This window comes from Ovis aries, chromosome 8, assembly GCF_016772045.2.
Source record: "Ovis aries strain OAR_USU_Benz2616 breed Rambouillet chromosome 8, ARS-UI_Ramb_v3.0, whole genome shotgun sequence".
Classification (NCBI taxonomy): domain Eukaryota; kingdom Metazoa; phylum Chordata; class Mammalia; order Artiodactyla; family Bovidae; genus Ovis; species Ovis aries.
In genome coordinates this window covers 55691281-55712847 of record NC_056061.1, presented here as the reverse complement: position 1 = coordinate 55712847, position 21567 = coordinate 55691281, and the positions used below count along the sequence as shown (strand labels likewise).

General features: G+C 36.7%; 1 protein-coding gene across 48 annotated transcripts in view; it reads right to left on the bottom strand.

The window, feature by feature from the left end:
* L3MBTL3 (L3MBTL histone methyl-lysine binding protein 3) overlaps positions 1-21567 on the bottom strand; it is a 102445-nt gene that overhangs the window by 40252 nt on the left and 40626 nt on the right. For all 48 annotated transcript variants that reach the window (XM_012182864.5, XM_060419252.1, XM_060419246.1 and 45 more), the window contains 6 exons: positions 21030-21165; positions 19077-19168; positions 16488-16639; positions 8799-8875; positions 4698-4783; positions 2891-3001 (listed from right to left, as the gene is read on the bottom strand). In XM_012182864.5, coding sequence (XP_012038254.1) covers positions 2891-3001; positions 4698-4783; positions 8799-8875; positions 16488-16639; positions 19077-19168; positions 21030-21165 — 654 coding nt within the window. The remainder of the gene's footprint in view (positions 1-2890; positions 3002-4697; positions 4784-8798; positions 8876-16487; positions 16640-19076; positions 19169-21029; positions 21166-21567) is intronic.

Genomic DNA, 21567 nt, shown 5'->3' with positions numbered 1-21567 from the left:
AATTTCATTTCTTCTACACGGGAAACAATGTTCATGTAACTCGTGACATTTGTTACATTTTATAAAATTTAGCTATCTTCCTATAGCAAACAAACTCAATCCTAATAAGTAAATGGTTCTTCAACCTGGATACACACTAGAATTACTTGTGATAACTAAAAATAATCAGAAAAAAAAATGGCTGAGCCCACCAAGGAGGTTCTAAACTTACAGGTATAACTTGGGTTCTGTGCACCTAACATGTCATTTACTTAACTTCTAGGTAACTCTACTGTATACTGAGAATTTCCAATGATACTAAAAAGGACACTATTCTACTGCAATATAGAGTCCCAAACCCCTTCCTGCTGCTGCTGCTGCTAAGTCGCTTCAGTTGTGTCCAACTCTGTGTGACCCCAAACCCCTTCCTAGTTTTCATTAAAACTGATATCTCAGTTTGGCAATGAAAAGTCATCTATCAAAGATGACAGATCTATTGACAATATATGACAATATGCAACAAAAAGAAGACAATACGTTAGTTACTGTAAATAAGCTGAATCTCTTCTACAAACTAGGCTGGCTGGCAACTGGGAAAATTTTAGCAGTTAAGGTTAAATTTCAGAGTTAAAATTTAATTTAAATATTATGAACAGAGGAACAAAACAATTCTCTGATAAGGAGCAAATACAATTAAAAACTGCTATTTAATCACTTATATGTGGAATCTAAAAAATCATACAAGTGACTGTATATGCAAAACAGAAAGATTCACAGATATAGAAAGCAAACTAGTGGTTATCAAAGGGGAGAGAGAGGGGAGAAAGAACAAATTAGCAGTACAGGATTAATAGATTATAAACTACTGTGTATAAAACAGATCAGCAACAAGTATATACTGTATACACAAAGGGAATAATAGCCATTATCTTGTAATAACTTTTAATAGAGTATAACCTGCAAAGATACTGAATCACACTGTACATTTGAAACTAGTAAAATATTATAAGTCAAGTATACTTTAATTAAAAATTGCTATCAGAAATATGTGTGCGCTAGTCACTCAGTTGTGTCCAACTCTCGAGACCCTGCCCAGGCTCCTCTGTCCATAGAATTCTCCAGGCAATAATACTGGAGTGGGTTGCCATTCCCTTCTCCAGGGGATTTTCCCAACCCAGGAAATGAACCTGGGTCTTCTGCATTGCAGGCAGATTCTTTACCATCTTAGCCACCAATACTTCAATTAAAGATTGCTATCAGAAATTATACAAACATAATACATAAAAAAATTAAACCTAATTAATACTCTTACTATGGAAGCCCAGATGAAATAAATGTATTATAGTTTGCACAGTTTCATTTCATCTTTACTATTTGAGTCACTGGCACATTAAGAGGTTTTCATAAACAAAAAAATCAGACTTTCTCATAATGCTAAGTGATAGTTGTTCTCTTGCTGGGTCCTATTTTGAAATGAAATAAAATTACCTAACAAAGAGTAAGAGAGAAAGATACATAAACATACAACATGAAATATTTAAGCACTGTACAAAATACAAGTGAAAGTGAAAGTCATTCAGTCGTATCCAACTCTGCAATCCCAGGGACTACACAGTCCATGGAATTCTCCAGGCCAGAATACTGGAGTGGGTAGCCTTCCCCTTCTCCAGGGGATGTTCCCAACCCAGGGATTGAACCCAGGTATCCCGTATTGCAGGTAGATTCTTTACTAGCTGAGCCATAAGGGAAGCCTAAGAGACATTCAAAAATATTTATAATAGAAATGTTCCACTATAAAGACAATTAACATAAAAGCAACTCAGCAATGAGGTCGAATGAAAATTTTAAAGAAAACAGACTACTAGATATAAAAGCATAGTACAGATAATTTAACACATTTTAAAACATAGTTTAGGAAATTAGATACTTTTTTTACCTAAAAGTGTAATTTGGACCCTTTATAAAAACTGAATATTCATTATTGACAATTTCAAGATTAAGACAGATAATAGTTTTTGACAGCACACTCTTTCATTTAAAAAAAAAAAAACTAATTTGGTTGGATTTTCTGTTGAGGCGAAAGGCAACTCAATGAATCACATTTCAGACCCAGGTGCTTATTTCCACTCTCTTCTGAAATGAAAGTTATGTTTGACAATGTATAAACCCAGAAGGACAAACGGAGAAGGAAAGTAGCTGACAGACGTGGCAATGAGGAGAGCGGAGGGCACAGTGGGCGAGGGAGAGCTGAGCCACTGGAAGGTAGTGGGCAGGCTGCAGCCCAGACTCCGAGAGAAGGGGAGCAGGGCCAGGGTGAATGAGCTCACAGTGTAGAATCCAGAAAGACTCAATGTGGAGGCAGCAAGTATGTCAGGAGGTCTGGAAAATGACAGGACTGGCTCAAAGTCTGGCAAGATAATGAAAAAAATCCCTCAAACAAAAGCATGTTATCACAAAACATCAAAATATTAGGGACAAAGATAATCTTGAGAGTTTCCAGAGAGAAACTGTCAGAGAGAAGGAACCCAATGGCCTGGGACGTCTCAAAAACCAACATCCCATAAAAAAAAAACCTGAACTTAATTAAAAAAAAATATATATATACTATTGGAAAATGAAGTATTATATCACCTTCTGAACAGATTACTTTATACACTGTATCTACTTTTTCTTCCAAATACATACTTAAAATATTAAAAGTCAGTCATAAATAAGGAGAAAACTTACATAGATTAAAGTAAGAAAAGTAGAAAAACACTTACTTACAAAGATATGTAATCACTTAATTTGCATATTCCTATGATTTTACTAATGTAATTTTAGGACTTCACAAATTAAATGTCTGCTAAAGTTTTCATCCAAGATGTCTTGTTAAAAAAAAGAAAAACAAAACCACAACAGGGATACTTACTTTTATTCGGTGATCATCTGTGTCTGCAACTGTTGCTACTCTAATAAACATGGGATTTCTTTTGTCTATGACCTCAAGCTTCATTTTTTTCTGGAATCCATGTGGTGGCTTCTGCCGCAATAGAAAATTTTATATAGTGAGATACAGAGGAAGGGAAGGTGAGCTCTATGTCACAAAGATAGAATTTTTTTTTAAATGAACTATTATAAGAGAACCAGCCTCCCAAACTCAAGTTCCTAGAATAGCTTTGGACTTCATTCTCCTTACCAAAAAAAAAAAAAAAATCCCAAATCTCACAGCCAAGCCTGCAGGCGATAGAAAGAGCCTGAGCAACTAGCCGCAAGAGCAAACAGGAAGCCAAAGATCTTAAGCTGAAATTCAGAATACTGCGGTTTTTTTGATTAGTCATAGGGAAGACAAGAATTTTTTCACGTTACTTGGAGCTGTCTTGGCGAAAGTCAACAAACATGAAAGTTATAAAAGAGAGGAAAGAACATTCAAGTTGTAGAGAGGAGACACAGAAATTAGCTTGACACAAAAAAAGTAACTGAAGTCTTTCTAAGAAGAAAATTAGCAATCAAGACACACAAAGTGGAACTGTTCTACAAAGAACAGGAATGGGGCTACCTATATCTCAAAACTCAGCAGAAGCCCACAGCCCTCTGAAAAATTTATGGGCAGAAGGAAAGGTGACGGCTAACAGATGTAATAGAAGTCTGGCCGTGAAAATCAAGTGTGAAAATTATGCAAAGGAACAGAACAACTAGTGCAAGGCGCCCAAAGGCCAAGCTAAAGGAATTCTGATTTTCTCTCCGATATCACTGTGACACTAGATATGCAGACTGAGCTTGACATGATTTTATCCAGTTCAAAGCAAAACTGCAAAGCAGCTCTTTTCTGCATGAGGCTAAGTTAGAGGGTCAGATAAAAATCCATAAAATTTTATGACTCTAAACATTACTCATGTATAATCCTGAATTTATGGCTTTTCTTCATGTAACAATTTTTCTCTCAAAAATTTTGATGTTCTTTTCTGATGTATTTGGATCCATACCTACTAATTAATTTTATCATTAAAAATCCTATAAATTTACACACAAAAGGATCTATTAAAAATGTTGCTTATAATACTGTCACTTTTTTTTAAAAAATCAAGTATTTAATATATCTTTCTTTTCTTTTAAAATACAAATTATAAAGCAAGTTGTTTGAGATTTAAAAAAATTTTAAATACATTTCATTTTTGTATTCTTCCCTTGCACACAAATGAGGTTAACTTTGAATCTTAATAGGCAAGAAGCAATTACCTGGGTTAGAAAGACACTATAATCAAAACAGATGACCTTGTATTGCGGTGGTCAATCATGATGATTTATAGCAATAACATTAAACACACACACACACACAACATCTCAGCTTGCCATAAAAAAAACCCAAAGGAATGAAAAAATAAAGTTTTCATTATAAAACAATACATATCTTGTGCTGTTTGGTCTTTCAGAATATCTAGCTGGAAAAACAGAAGTCTGCTGTACAATCAACTCACTGCAAACCAATTCAAACATAATTTTCCAAGGAGACTTTAAAGTCCAAAATGGAAGTATTCTTTAGTTGGCAACAACAAACCCCCTCCCCGCCCCAGTAATCATTTTCCCTTTCAAAATTGTAAAAATTCAAAAACATCTTCTTTGGTCTTCTGCTTCTCTCTCATTTCTGTTTGCCAATACTTTTTCTGTTCTTAAATTTCAATGACTGAACACTATTACCAACACAGATGAATCAAATATTGTAAAGTATAATATCTCACCACTTTGAAAGCTCTTGCAGGAGCAGGTAAAGAATTGGTTTCTTCTAAGTATTTATCCCAAGAAAAATGTTTCACATTTGGATAACCTAAGAATGATAACAGTAAATCCTATCAGGTTTAACCAAAATGATAGTGACAACCACAAGCAGGCCTATAAAATTATGAGATATTGTTATCATTATAATGAAGAAAGGCATGCTCATATTACGCAAAACTACTTTGAACTGATTACACATTTGGAAACACATGTAATAATGAAGTAGTTTTCATCTAGATCATGATTTCTCTATTAACTTTTAAATGAGAATATATACAATTTGCATTCTCAAGTTAGGACAGTCTTACAACACAAGACATACACAAACACACAAATATAAATACCCTTTAATCTAGAAATTTTACTTCTATTAATCTAGGAAGAATCTCATATGTGTGTACAAAGAAAATGCATCATTTGTAAATGTGAAAATGTAAAAATCAGTTAAATGACCATCAATATAGAAATACACACACACAGAAATATTGTAAATGTAAAACAGAAAGCATTTATTAAAAAGAATTAGGCAGGTTTATATATACACCAATATGTGAAATATTCCAGACAATCATTATTAGGCAAAACAAATAAGATAAAATAAATCCTAGAAGAGTATTGATAGAATGTATAAAAACAACATCCTTCCTCCATCTCACTCTCCTTCTGTTTCCTCCAGAGTCCAAAGCCCCTTAGGTAGACATGAGTGGGAATTAGTGTTGGCCCAGTAGGGGAGGAAACTGGTTACTTTATGTAGTCCTTACTTGCTGAAAAAGTAAGTAAATATACTGGAGAAAATAGAAGCCAGATTTCTCACTGACTATAAACATGAAAAGTGAAAAACCAGAATGAATTCAGTGGTGTTAGATATGAACTGCAGCTAATGGTACACATTCATGGTTTTCAATATCTATAAATGGATAGAGAAATAAACAAATTATTATATATTTACTTAACCATATGTCCCCTGAAAGGCCAACAGCAGCATCAGTTCTCTAGCAGTGAGCACATCGAGTGTCCAGATCTTAGTGTCTACAAATCGTGCTCTACAAAAATAAACCACGGAGTCTGGGAGAAATGGGTGACATCAAGGTTGGGTCAGGGAAAGCACAAGATAAGCCAAACAGTGCCAGAAAATAGGAACTGTCTCCAAAGAATAATAAAAAATGTCAAAAGGACACAGAAACCAGCCTAAAGGGTCTCCCACTGGCCAAATGTGAGAAAATCTGAACATGAAAATAAACAATGTTAGTAATGGAATATAAGCCACTGATGACAATAGTAATATTTGGGTCCATGTTGATATAAATAAGTTAACTGAATGCATAAATAGGAAGACGAGAAAGCTATCTTTTGCAGAAGAATGTCATCTAATTATGTACAACGAAAGACTGAATAAGAAAAATTACCACTTAGCAACTATCAGAATATTAATTCACACTAGAAATATCAACAGATGCTAAAACTAGTAATCAACATGGGACTGAAGTGCAGGATAGTTATACAATTTTGAAGCGTCTTCTCAAAATACTTAATCATTACAGACAAAAAAAACCCCTACATCCATGAATAAGCCTGGTAACTATCATCTTGATCAATCACTGGTAGAAATCAACCAATAATGAGATAAACGGACATCAAGTGGCACAGAAGATGATCGAATAAGAACACAGCACTGTTTCTGTGATATTCCTGCCAAAAATGCACACCGTGGGTCTAATTACCAGAAAGTACCCACCATGTTCAAATTAAGTAATATTCTACAAAATGACCAATTTATAATTCTTAAACATACGAAAGTTATAAAAGTCAAGGACAGCATATTGAAGGAGACCAGAGAAACATGACAACTGAGCAATATGCCATTATTTTGCTATAAATGACATCCTTCATACAACTGACGAACTTGGATGGGTCTCTGATTCAAGGTTATCTAAATGAGCTATTTACTGTTCTTACAACTTCTCTATACATTTGAAAATGCTTCAAAATACAAGTTTGAAAGAGTAAATAAGCAAACATTTCCAAGTAGTCAATATTTCACAGTGCATTTTTAAGGCATATACCTTGCAGAATTTAAATAACATTAAAGCTGACTGTGCATGCATGCACGTATGTGTGCGCTCAGTCCCTCAGTCGTGTCCAACTCTTTGTGACCCCATGGACAGTAACCCACCAGGTTCCTTTGTCCACAGGATTTCCCAGGCAAGAATACTGGAGTGGATTGCCATTTCCTCCTCCAGGGGATCTTCCCCACCCAGAGGTTGAACCTGCGTCTCTTGTATTTCCTGCATTGACAGGTGGGTTCTTTACCACTGCGCCACTTGGAAAGCTCTGCATGTATGTGTATACAGAGGCAAAAAACGTTTCTGTGCAAAGATATAATAACCACCTATTAAGCCATTAAGAGAGAGAATAGTGGTTATCTCTAGTTTCACTCTAAACTCTTAAAAATAAGCATATCGAAATGGATACTTTGGTAATTCAAAAATAAAAATCATTTTAAAAGACATGAAGACTTTAATTTTGGCAAAAGAACAGTAGATGTACAAAGGTTAAAAAAGAACATGAATATGGAGTAGCTGGCAGGGCTGCTCATGAGACTGATCTATGAAGGAGAAGGGCAACTGCCTAGGGAGACAGGTGATTAACATCCTTTCTTTTCATAGGGAAGATGTGAGACACAAGCCAGGAATCTGCCCTTAGAGAAAAGGATCCAGAGAAAGGACATCTTGTTTGCCATAGATCCAAAGAGCAGAATAACATCAGCACAGGCCTTGCACACCAGTCTTTTTATTTGGCATGTTTTTACTTTTGTTTTCTTAACCTTTTTAGTTAGTATGATAAAATATGTATCACATAAAATTTACAAGTTTAACTATCTTCATGTGCTACAGTTAGTGGCAATTATATTCACACTGCTGTGTGTTTGGTACTTTTTCACATGCAATTTTGTATTTTTTAATTTTGCCAAAAATCTATATACTTTCTCTGCTACTGAATTATAAAAGTCCATGAAAAGAGACAGAAGACTTGGTAATCTGCCTCACATCAGAAGTCAGTAATGATACCTCACACACCCCTTCCCAGGCTGTGAAGACATAGCCAGGAACCTGCTGTTCACTGGTCCTGTTAATTTAACAGATCCCTGCATGCATGCTAAGTCACTTCAGTCTTGTCTGACTCTTTGCGACCCTATAGACTGTGGCCCACCAGGCTTCACTGTCCAAGGAATTCTCCAGGCAAGAATATTGGAGTGGGTTGCCAATGATGACCAAAAGGATTGTAAGGAAAAAAATAAAAAGATCAATATCAAATTGTGAAGTCCGAAAGAATCTGTATAATATAATATAATTCAGATGGTGACAGTGGCAGTCATTATTCACTGGCTCCTAATATTATGTAAATCCCAGAACCTAGGAGGGCTGAGTGGGGTCTTCCAGGCAGCAGCACATTTGAGCTACCAAGCCATTTAATATCTTACTTTAACACCACATGGTTTATGCAAATATTCTTTCACCTTCAAAACAGCTCTGTAAATCAGTAAAGAACAGGAGCTTTCATCCCTGAACACAGAAGAAACTGCAGGAGGTAGAAGGGACTTGCCTTGCCCATCATAGGAACGGTTGGTTCCGAGTGAGTAAATATCAGGCGCTAACTGAGAAACAGTATCAAGGAACTAGGGACAAGGCTAAAAACAACACTAGCTGGCAGAATAGAATGAGACAAGTATCTGAAGCTCCAAGCTGAGTCTTTGTTGCTTACGTGCTGTGGGCAACATCTACACAACAGCTCCTAACAAACCAAGGAGGCATCCTTTCCCTATGACAATGACAGTTTTCATTACTCACAGGAGCATCCACAAGAAGCCACACACGCCACAGTGATGCTCTGTGTGAGCTGACCACTCTATCATTTCATACCAGCAGTAGCCAGGGCACGTTAAATAGTGACATGCTCAAAAATTCACTGTCTTATGATGAAGTCACAGAATCTGTTCTTTAGCACATGAAAATAAACTCAAATTGACATAAATAACAAACAGCAGACACATAATCAACACAAACCTGGAGGAGTAATGAGCGTTCTTCGATGCTCTTTACACCAACCAACTGGATGAATGTGTGGACTAGAGGCTTCACACCTGTAAGTTACATAAATTTAAAAATGGCAATTAGGAAAAATTCTCAAATACCAAAAAAAAAAAAAAAAAAAAGGTTAGTGATTGTGAACATTTTTACACCGAGTCCTCCCTTGTCACAATCTATCTTATTTGGGAAAAAACGGCTAAACCAAAGAATTGTTCACTCTTCCAACATGTTAGTACTAAGGAGATGTCTATCAGATACACATAACATACAAAACTGACACCAGGCAAATAGTTTTTGCTCCCACACAAGTGGTGTTATATTCCACAACTGCAAAAATAGCAAATATAAAAATAACGTCACTAAAATTTGGACTTTCCATTTAGGAAAATCATTTGGAAAAATAAACATGTATATAAATAGCATATACACAGGCAAGCTAAAATTATTTTAGTATTTCTAAGGACAAATATACAAAAGCAGGAAGCGCAATCACCCTCAAAAAGCAAACAAGCTCTCTCTATTGACCATTAGAATGGCAGAGACCAGGTATTAAGATGGGGTGTTTCTTTTCCTCACCTCTTCTTTGTCATCTTTACTTTAATCAAGTATATGCTTTGCCAAGGCCTCTTTACCAGTAGCACATCTGATTCCTTGCTCCTAATCAAACTTGTTCCATATAGTACTCATCCTATCATGCAACACTCTTCATTTATTCATTCACTCACCCATTCATTGAAAGGTTGAGTGTCTATCATGTGCCAGACACTGGGATAGGCACTGAGGATACAGTAGTGAAGAAAATATATACCAACTTTCAGCCTCTTGGAGCTTATAGTATAGTGGGAAAAGAGGAAATTAATTAACAAACAAAATCTATATTCTGGGGGCAAAATGCTATGCAAAGAACTGGAATAAAAAGGTAGAGCGAAACAGTGGCAAGATATTCCTTCGAAACACATAGTCAAGATGACTTCTTAAATAAGATGACATCTGAAAAGAGTGACGAGAGAACTGAGCCACTCAAATATATACAGGAAAGCCTTCCATGCTAGGGGACAGCAAGTACAGATGATGTTTACTAGAACATTTTGTGAAAGGTTTTAGGCAGAAGAGTGGCATAATCTGATTTATGTTTTAAAGAAATTATTCTGACTGCTTTGCAGATAATAAACCACATTTGGGAAGGAGACAAAAGGCTGCTGGAAGGTTTTTGCCAGAGTTGGTGAGGGTAACCTGAACCAGAGTGCTGGTGGTGAAGATAATAGGAAGTGATTGTATATTTAGGTCAATGTTCTAAAGGAAGAATCCACTGGATAAGCCGATAGATTTGACGAAGAGTGGGAGTAAAGGGAAGTCCAGAACATTCCAAGGCTTTGGGCATGGCCACTAGAAGATGGATGTTACCATTTTTTGAGATAGGAAGACTGCAAGCACAGCCTGACATTCCAAACAGTGAATGAAGAGATCTGATATTAACATGTTTAACAAGCATGTAAAGTAGTAGATCATAAGCACAAAAATTCAGAATTTAAGGGCAAGATCAAGGCTAAAAACACATTTAGGAGTCATCGGCAAATAGGGTGGTGTTTAAAGCCATGAGCAGAGATGTGACCATCCAGAAAATGAGTACAGAGGACAGAAAAGAGAAAAGGCAAAGAAGTCCAAGAAACAATGACTGGTAAAATAAGAGAGAGAGAGAAAGACGAAATCAGTCGGGTCAAATGCTGCTGCTTGGTCAAAGAAGAGAAAAAGCAAGAACTGATCACTGGATTTACCAACGTAAAGGTCACTGGTATACTTGATAAGATCTGCTGTGGTGGAGCTGGGTATGGGAAAGGGCAAAAGCCTGAACAGAGTGGGTTTAGGAGAAAATGTTAGGAAATGAGCATAGCTAGCTCAGAAAACACATTTAAGGAGTTCTGTTTTAAAAAGAAGCAGAGAAATGAGACATTAGATAAAAAAAAAGAAAGCTTTTTTTTTTCTAAGCTGGGAAATATTTAGGGGAAGCTAGGTGAGACATATATGGAAATCTTAGTACACTCAATCCCTTCAGATGCATGGTTTTAAACTGTATAAGCAAAACTACGGATCTTGATTTTCCCATTATGCTATTCTTTCCTGGAAAATCATTTGGCTATGGATTATTAGTAATGATGCAGCCTTTATTTTAGGGAATTTTTTATATTATTCTAGGGAAAACTCTTAATAGCTCCTTAAAAATGAAAAAAATAACAAATATGTAATACTTCTTTAATTTTTTTCAATTTAAGACAACTATCAAGTACTTCTAATTATGTCAGGTTCATGATGATTAAAGTAAAAGCATTAGACACAATTCTGTTTATTGGATTTCTCTATATATTACAAGTCAAGGAAACACTGTAGCACATTTTGGCCACTTGTTCCTGTACAGCCAAAATCTCATATAAGGTTTTAAAATTATTTAAATACTGATCAAAGTCACCATTTAAAATAAACAGTAAATAAAATAAAGAAGCTGTCTCAACTATGAAACTAAAAATAGCCTCATTTCTATCTAGTTGACTTACAGCCCCTCTATAAACAAACAATACTTCCTTCAGAAGTGGGAAGGCTGTGAAATTATTTGTTACTATTGAAACACAAGTCATCTCTTAGTCCCATCTAGTGTTCAAAAGCAGAAATGTAACCAAGAAGAAATATAATGAAGAACAACTAATGGTGAAATGTTTGGCAAACTGCCGCTCCCTGTGCCTTTCCTTTCTTCAGGGTTTTTATGTGTATTGATAAGAAAGTCCATTTCAAAACAATTTTTAAGTCCATTTCACAAGTAAGTACAAATTATTTATGAAGGCTGCTAAGACCCAAATCAGACCTAGATTGGTAGATAATAATAGAAATAAGAATTCATGAAGAACCCACACTTGTCATATAAAGTGAGCAAACATTAAGACCCTCATTTTATGGAAACACTGAGAGGTTAAGTGATTTCAGGTTGAAAGTAAAGGGCCCTAGTTTCATCAGTCACTGGCAAAAGCTAAACAAAACTGATGCACACACACTGGGCTCCCCAGATCTCGGCAGAGAGTCAGATAAGAACATTTCAAGTTGCTCACTTAAGGAACACATCAAAGTCTTCATTTCAAGCAATAATGGTTTAGATTCTTTGAACAAATACAGCACACTTGGTCTCTGCTGCTGCTGCTGCTAAGTCACTTCAGTCGTGTCCAACTTTGTGCGACCCCACAGACGGCAGCCCACCAGGCTCCGTCGTCCCTGGGATTCTCCAGGCAAGAACACTGGAGTGGGCTGCCACTGCCTTCTCCAATGCATGAAAATGAAAAGTGAAAGTGAAGTCGATCAGTTGTGTCTGACTTTTAGCGACCCCATGGACTGCAGCCCACCAGGCTTCTCTGTCCATGGGATTTTCCAGGCAAGAGTACTGGAGTGGGGTGCCATTCCAGAGCATGATGACTGCCAATTTCTTTCCCGGCACCTACTTTCCCAGCTCCCACTCTGTGCTAACTCTTCAGGGCTTCCATCACTCTGTTTTACTAAGCCTCAGACCTCATCCCGAGTCATCTCATTCTCCTTTTCATCCTTAATTCATTTCCAAGCCCATTCCCTACTGAGGCTGTTTTCAATATCCATAATTTGCTTCAAGCATAAAACCTGATTTTCACTAACAAGGTGACTACCAGGAAGAGACAAAGGAGGTGCCATCTCATCACCCTAACATCAATGCTTCTTTCAAGTCTTCATTTTCTCCACACTGAGAGAAGAAAGCTCGTTTCTCCCCAAGGCTAGCCCTTCTCCTATGGGACTGGGGTCCTCAATTATCCAGTCTCAGATGTCTCCACTCTTGCTCAACAGTGGCTTCTTTCCTTCAGCCTAAAACCAAGTCCAACACCTGAGGGGCTTACTCCCTCTGAGACAATAACCCACTTTCACCTCAGGGCTAAACTTCTCTGCCCAATGTGCCTTACAGACATCTCTTTCAGTCAGTTCAGCTCAGTCGCTCAGTTGTGGCCGACTCTTTTTTGCAACCCCATGGACTGCAACACCCCAGGCTTCCGTGTCCCTCATCAGCTCCTGGAGTTTGCTCAAATTCATGTCTGTCAAGTCAGTGATGTCATCCAACCATCTCATCCTCTGTTGTCCCCTTCTCCTCCTGCCTTCAATCTTTCTCAGCATCAGGGTCTTTTCCAAAGAGTCAGTACTTCGCATAACGGCCAGCTCTTTTTAACATTTTGCAAACTGGTTTCTGTTTCTGAAATTCTTACTTTAATCCTCACAACATCTTGTGAGATAGGGACTATTAACCCTTTCTGCAAAGAGGGCACCTAAAGCTTAGAAGGACTAAGTCACTTACTGAATACCCCAAACATATCCCTGTTTGCTCCATGGACTTAAACATAAGTCAGTGCTTTCCTTGGCCAGAACTATTTTATCCCAACTTCTAAGTACTAACTCCTATCATTCTTTATGATCCAGTTCAAATTCCATGTCCCCAGGAAGATCTTTCTGAGAAAGCTTCCGTGAGTCAGTCAGTCCTTCCTTCCACATGCCACCAGACAGCAAGCAGTTGGTTCTAATAATTAAGCGCTAACCACCATGGCCTCTGCAGCCAAGACAGAGGTGTTGGGTTTCTCTCTGTTCCCAGACACCGAGCCTCTCAAGACTGAAGTGCAGAGGTCCCTAGGTCCCTGTCATCTCTGTAACTCGCCAGCACCATCAAGGGGTGTTTCTCGAATATAATGGTTGATGACACACACACTGCTCTGAAAAACTGACAACACGATGCAAACTTTTCAACATTATTTGGGGAGACACATAAAATTACTATTACTCTTAATGTATACATGTAAAACAGCCCAACTACTAGTAACAAAAGTGTAGAGAAAACCCAGAGATAAACCAATTTTTATTCTAATATATGTATACTATTCGCTCTCATTAAAAACTACTACAACCCTACATAAACTTAAATCCCACACAGCATTTCTCTTTGAAAGAAATGTTTTAGTGCAATTAAACACGCAGTACCACAAATGTGTGTGTGTGTGTGAGTGCACGCATGCACACGTGCATTCAAGCACACTTTCAAATTCCCACTAAGGTAAAAAGAGATAAGATCACTTCCCAATGCAGAGGGAAAAAAAATCTCATTTTCAAACTATTTTAAATTGGGAAAGCAATCCAATTTGTAACCTCAATTACATACCTAAGTAACTAATTTATGCAGATAAAAACCATTCCAAAATTCAAAGATCAAAGAACATAGTATTTAATAAGGTTGGAGAAACTGCAGTGCACATAAGTTATTTTCAATATGCCTTAATTGCATATCGAGGAAGAGAACACACTGTTATTCTTTTTCTGACAATTAACAAAATATAACTTCAACAGTTAGAAGTGTAAGTCTATCCTCAAAGTACATTCCATTCTAAAAATAACTTTTGGTTGTGCTCGTAAAACTGCAAAATCATTGCTGAAAGAGATCAATTTTTTCCCCTGCTCTTTCTAATAAGAAACCAGGATGCTTCCTATTCCCTAGGCATTTGGCATCAAAGAAAAATGTGATACATTCTCCTAGACTTTCTCGTTACTTTTTTTCCCAGAAGAATGAATGCTTTTAAAGGAAATACATATTATGTCAAATAAGGAACCTACACTTTTAAAACCCTATAATATTTATAGGACCACAAGAATAACTGAAACATTCACCCATTGTGTTATATCAGGCAAAAGCTGTTTTTACAAAGTTCTCCCTGAAGCAATCAGAACTTTAAAAGCAAAAAGCTCTCATTTCAACAGATTCTAATAAATAAAGTATCATTTATTAATAAAAGGACTGGATCCCAATTGTCATGTTGGTACTGCCATCAACACAGCACATCAAACACAGGAGGGAGAGAAATATGCTCCACCCAGGACGGACTCCAGTATTTCTAAATTTATAGTTTTCTCATCTACTCACTCATTCAAGACAGGTATGGATAATTTTAAACGAAAAGCCACCAGTTTGTGGAAAATATGAGAAAGAGAAGAACATGGTAAGCAATACAATGAGGATTCAATCAGCAAATCCAGGCTGTGGCAGAGTCAACAGGACAAACAATCTGGTTTCTTAAATAAAAGTTACAGTGGGAAGAAAACGATGAAGGAATAGGAAACTATAAATTAAAAGAGATCAAGAGAAACATCAAAGCAATCATAAAATGCACACCCTATTTGGACCAAAAGCTAATAAACCAAGACAGTTGGGGGATAATGTTTTAGTATGTTAGTGACATGATGCTATTTATAACTTTATATATTTGAAAAAAGAAAAAGAAGTTCTATCTTTAGAAGATACACATTCAGACATGAAATGCTATGGAATCTGGAATCTGCTTCAAAACAGTCCTGGAGTTGGGATTTTAGAGTAGGAAACACCGGAAACAAAACTGGTATATATTGATAATCGCCAGTAGTAGGTAATGCCTGCAGGAGGTCACTCTAGTGTTCTAACTTTTGTATATACCTGAAATGGTTTGTATTTCAGTAACAAATTTGATTGCAAACTGAATAAAAAAGACATCCTATGAGGAAAATTATGCTTTGCAGAAAAAAGCTGGATAAAACTTACTATACTATTCAAAAGTACTTGATTCTATGTGATGTGATCATGGAACTACTTTAAAAAATTCTGTGAAAACCATACATAAAATATAATTCAGATTTTTATAGTTCATCTTTATTTATTTATTTACTTTACAATACTGTATTGGTTTTGCCATACATTGACATGAATCCACCACAGGTGTACAGTCTAAACAGCAAATAGCTTTCAATGTCTCTCCTTTTTTAAAACAACGCAAGTAAAACTGATGACTGTGTAAGAATCCAATCCAAGAAGTAATGGAAATTATTAATGGCTCTATTGAATATTTAACCATACACACACTAAAAGGTCAGGAAACAAATTTTCCTAAAGCTGAGCTACATTTACATAAATTAACATCCATTTGCTACTGCAACATTAGCCACATTTTATAAAGATAACTGTCACTTCTCAATGCAAGTATTGTCCAGAAGGAACTAAACCATGCAGAAATGCCTTTCACCAGCAAAGTATAGTTTCATCAGTGAACATGAATTAGGTATGAAAAATCATTATTTCAACTGCCTAATCAAAACCTTATGGCTTTACTATAATCCTTTCATGATTATGTAATTTTATAATTATGTTGCTCCTACCACTTTATGTAATATAGCCAAAACCATTAAGGGTTAAAAACAATATTCCTCAATTAATAATTTGTATTGTCATTATAAACAGTAAAATTAGCTACTGGGCATGAAAATATGAAAGGAAGATTAAAAATATTTTCTTAAGAAATGAGAGAAGACACCTCAGATGAGGGGGGAAGTGTGAATCTATGTGTGCACTCATGTGGGAGTGTGGTACGAACTGTGCTTCCATAGGAGGTAGTCAACTAAATTACAAATCACAAAGTAGAGCTAAAGGACGTTATTTAGAAACGTGCCATATGGAACAGGTAAAGTTAAAAATCCGAAATGAGAAAGAGCAGGACAGAATACTGTTATTTGTGTTCTCTGCTTTGCATTATGACTGGTTTTAAATAAGTACTTGAATAAACACCAATTAGAAAATGCACACAGCAATGAAAAATGTCTCACCAATAGTCATAGCTCTCATCCCAGTTGTCAAAATGTACGAGGAAACGATTGTCCACCATATCTGTTACCGTAGCAACACAGATGAATGCAGGGTTCTTTTTGTCTACAGCTTCAAGCTTCATTCCAACTCGAAAGCCTGATGGGATCACTGTCTATGAAATATACAGATTTAATTAGAGATAAGCACACACTTAACAACAAGGACCTGTACCCTCTCTGCACCCCTGCTTGAAAGCCTGGCATCCATCAGCTGTATTCACATAATTTAAAAATCATAGACCAGTTTTGCAGCAGAGTTGCTTTTCAAGAAGCAGCAATAAGAAAAATGCCCCGTTGCTACACCCAATTAATTATCTGGACCTTTAAAGCAAACACACCCACAACCTTGAGAAGTTTACTTAATCTTAACATGTGTCTTGGTACTTTAGATGACGATGCTAGTTAGGCAAGTTTTATGTGTGTATAGTTTACTTTCAGTTTCTCTCTTCCTTTATTGACTTAACAATGAAAATTATTTCATCTAAAATATGCACATAATCAAGTTAAAAATGTGTGTAAGTCAGTACAGATTCACTCCCACTTCTGAAAAATCTTTCAAAAGGGTACTCTACTAAAAGTAGGCCATCTTCCTATATGAAAGGCTGGAAATTATTACAACTTTGATTCAACAATCCAGATGTTATTCACAATAGCACCCAAAGAGCTGGCTGTTAATACATACAAAATAGCTTGTAATATAAGGAAATCCACAGATTATTGGCCATCTGGGACATGAAACAAAAACAATAAAAATTCAAGTCAGATGCAGTACTTGAAATGCTGTGGATGTAAACATTCCTTAAAATATTTCATGAAGAAAAAGATCCTAATCTCGGAGAAGTACTTGGATATCAGTAGTATCAATCACAACATACTACAAGTCATTTCTGCCCTTCAGAAAAAATCTTTCTGTCCAGACTGAAGCATACAGACACTTTTCTCATTACTTTAAGCAAAATAGATGTTATCTCTTTTTACTATAATTATACAGCTATCATCACAAAAATGCAAACAGGCAAGTATCTGAATATGTTAGAGTGAAGTCCTGTCTCAGGCACTAATGCTACACAGATTCTGTTACTATATATTTAAGCCCTGGACTTCTGTATCAAACCATAAGTATTTGAGTATTCTGAGGTAGAGAATCTAGAAATATAAAAATTAATTCCATACCAAACAGACATGGCCCAAGATTCAGTTTTGTACTAGCAATGCACAGAATTTAAGATGATGGTCAGTGGCTCAAATACCTGACTGAACTCATCATCAGAGAACCAGACAAGGATTAGGAAACTTGGAGCCGTGACAGCAAGCCAATTGCTGAGTTTTCCACCTGACTGGCCTCCCTCATCTTGAAGGAGAATGCCGACTGACTATGCAGCATGTACATCTCAGCAATTAAGCTATCTTCTCAATTAAGATATTTAAAAATAATAATCTGGCTCATTATCTCTATTAATTACCTAAATGCATGCACGTGCGTGCACACACACAGCAGCTTCCAGTTCTGTAACTCAAGCTGGCCTACGTTCAACTGGATTAGACAATGTCTCAGCCATTAGACTTGTTGCCCTCAAAACACCTGGATAATGTAATTTCCCAAGTGGAGAGTATGTGGAGTAGGTAGGAAGGTTTTTCTCATTCCTGATATCTGGAGGGAATCCCTAGTGAAATATGATGGCCTCTCTCCACACTCACACACTGTCGCCTAACTGGTGAATCTGGAAGGAAGAAGTGGTCACACCGTTAAGCTGGCCTACAGGGCATATAGTTTCCACTCTGCTCCCCTCTAGGAGCAAGCTCTGTCCTGCAAGATGGTAGTCTGCCCTGGTCCAGTGCTCATGGGCTAGAGTGGTGAGGTTGGAAGGGCCAATAAATCTCTAACTCCAGGGCTCAGAATCAAGAGACTCATTTGTCAGCAGATATAGGCCATGCATGTACTCCAACTGAGCTCTCATCAACTATAACGGTGAGATTCTGGCTTTCCACCTGCTTGTCCTCTATTCTTTCCAATTAGATCAGAACTTGATCAGGGTAGAACACTGTAACATATCAGGCCTCCTCAGAGATGCCCATAGTTTAAGAAGTAGAAAATACAAACACATCTGGACTTTGCTCCTGTTAACACTGCTAAACAGAGCTAGAAGCTGGAGAAAAGATTTAAATGATAGTCTCTAGCATGCAAATTCAAATAGGGTTACATTCATCTCACTATGGGAATCCTATCTGAACAGTACTCCTAAAATCAAGTGACCATAACCATAAATGTCCCAGTCAACTTAGTTTGCTTAGGCACCTTAACCGTAAAGTATACCTACGTTTTATACTATGTTGCCTTTTACTATTTAATTTTTTAAAAAGACAGCCATGATATGGTTAAAACCAGATATTTATTCATGGTAATTTTTAGTTAATTTTACAGCTTAAGAGCACCTTATTTACCAAAGCAATAACATTTATTAATAGTTTCTTGTTATCACTTGTAATTTATCCAAGGAAATACTCAAAAGCCACTTCCTGTGAAAGAAAAAGTATCTTGGAGGTACTTACTATATTCTGATTTTCAAATAATGACTTGGGAGCAGCCTGAGCTTTGCATGTCTTGAGATAGGTCTGCCAATTAAATTCTTCTTCTTTATATCCTAGGATTCACACATATAGAGACAGTAAAATACCAAAATATTTCATACTTAGCTTTCCATTCTTACTTTTACCTGTAAATCCAACATGCCAAAATCAAGCCATCAAGTGACTTTTTAAATGGATAGTATTTAACTCATAATTAGGATCTAAGGATTTTTACACACAGGGTATTTATTTCCAACAAATTGTATTATTTTTTCAATTCCGAATGAATGATAATGGATGAAAGGAAAAGGTATGAGGTAGCAAATACACACTGTCCTCAGATGGACTTCTTTTCATTGCCAAACCATTTCTATCAGTATTTAGGTAGAATTCATTAGCAGTGAGCTGCAGTAGTTGAGTTTTCTGTTTTTCCCCTCACTCATTCTATTTTGGGAGACTAACTTGTAGGAACAGTGGGACCCTGGAAAAAATGGTATTACAAGAGATAAAATCTTTCTAGCCTGTCACCACAAGAATGACAATTCAAGATTCGTGAAGTGAGCATGTTGGCCAACTACAATAATGGAAATGTCCTTTCCTTAGTTTTCACCATTTCATGTTCAACACTGGTAAAGCCAACATTCCCTTTAAAAAGGAAATTGAGCATTTAATTTTATCGAGTAGATTCTCTTTTCTACTTCCATCAAAGTCCAGAAGGTGGTGTGAAAAGAAAAACAATTCACCACATATGAGGCCAATTTATGTAAAGGCTTATATATTTTCTTTTTTATCCTTCTTTTCTAGGTGTTTTTGCTCAATCCTTCAGTTATCTGGAAATACTATTCTGCCATTAATTTTTCACTTAAAACCGAAAGATGGCTTGTCCATTGAAATCCAATAACCCACCTCCACACCCCCCCAAAAGACCTCAATAACCCTGATGTACTAGCCAGTGAAGTTGCTCAGTTGTGTCCAACTCTTTGCAATCCCATGGACTGTAGCCTGCCAGGCTACTCTTATCTACGGAATTTTCCAGGCAAGAGTACTGGAGTGGGTTGCCATTTCCTTCTCCAGAGGATCTTCTTGACCCAGGGATCAAACCCAGGTCTCCCGCATTGGAGGCAGATGCTTTACCATCTAAGCCACCAGCGAAGCCCAATAATTGTGTGACAGACCAAAAATATCAGACTGGTAACCTGGTTCTTTCACATCAAGCAGACAATACTGAATGCAACATGAAAAGGAAGGAAGTAAGATATTATTAAATACCCTAGAGATGAACTGAAAAAGATACAATCTGTTATTCTTGGATATTTGGTAAACATGAAATAGGCAAAATCACTGGCAGACTGTAATATAAAAACTTAATAATAAAAGAGTAATCACTATTAGTTCAGCCCTCACCCAAATTGCTTTTCAGTGTTATAGTCTCCTTTCCAGTCTCTTAAATATTAAGATAAGTTCAATGCATAGTTTCTCAAGGTTTTTACTTACTGAAATGTCAGTAAACACAGTTATATAAACAGGTTAGAAATAATTTTGTAATCAGTTATTTCAAGAAGGTATGCATGTATGTGTTGTGTGTGTGTGTGTGTGTGTGTGTATGTATGAGATAGAAATTTGTAGCTAAAACCTATAGTCAAAGTATCAAATAAGTGTTATGTGACATGCAAATAAGTGCATGGACATAATTTATTCTCTTAAGTAGGGTTCTATTTTTTTAATTTTTTTCACTTTAAAGAACATCTTTCATCATGAACAATAAGCTTAAATTTGGGCCCACCTGATTAACAAACATTTCTCATCATGAACAATAAGCTTAAATTTGGGCCCACCTGAATAACCACAAAGTCTGAATTCTCAAAAATCTAAATTACAATATAAGAAATTAAGTGTTTTCAGAATATAAAATATGAAATTAAAAAGTAGTAATACCTTTTGGAGGATGGAGTTTATGGCCAGTTTTCTCACACCACCCAACTGGATGGATATCCAGAGCATCGGCATTTACCCAGAAGTCATAACAATCAGAGTATCCATCAAAGTGCAGCTTTATCCGGTATCCACAAACCTGTAATAGGTAAAGAATAGAACATTTGTGCACATGTACAAAAACAAATTAACATGATCTCAAGGATGATATGGATTATGTTAGAGCACCATTGTTAACAGCCACAAAAACAAGTGAACAAATAACAAAATCTAGGGGCAAACGTTATTTCGCTGGGAAGAGCTGAGCTAGGGGGTTCTGGCCTCATCCCTAGTACCATTAGAAGCACATGGATATGGGTAAAGAATAATTCTCCCATGTAGACAAGTCCCCCTCTTTATCCCCTGCGTTGTACAAGCACAGGGCGCAGAGCTCCTGCAGGGGCCCAGCATGGGTGCCCTATTGTGCACTGGCTCAGTGCTGGCTGGCTGTCCTTTACAAAGCTCCACACACAATGAGATCTGGCCAGACCAAGGCTGGTGC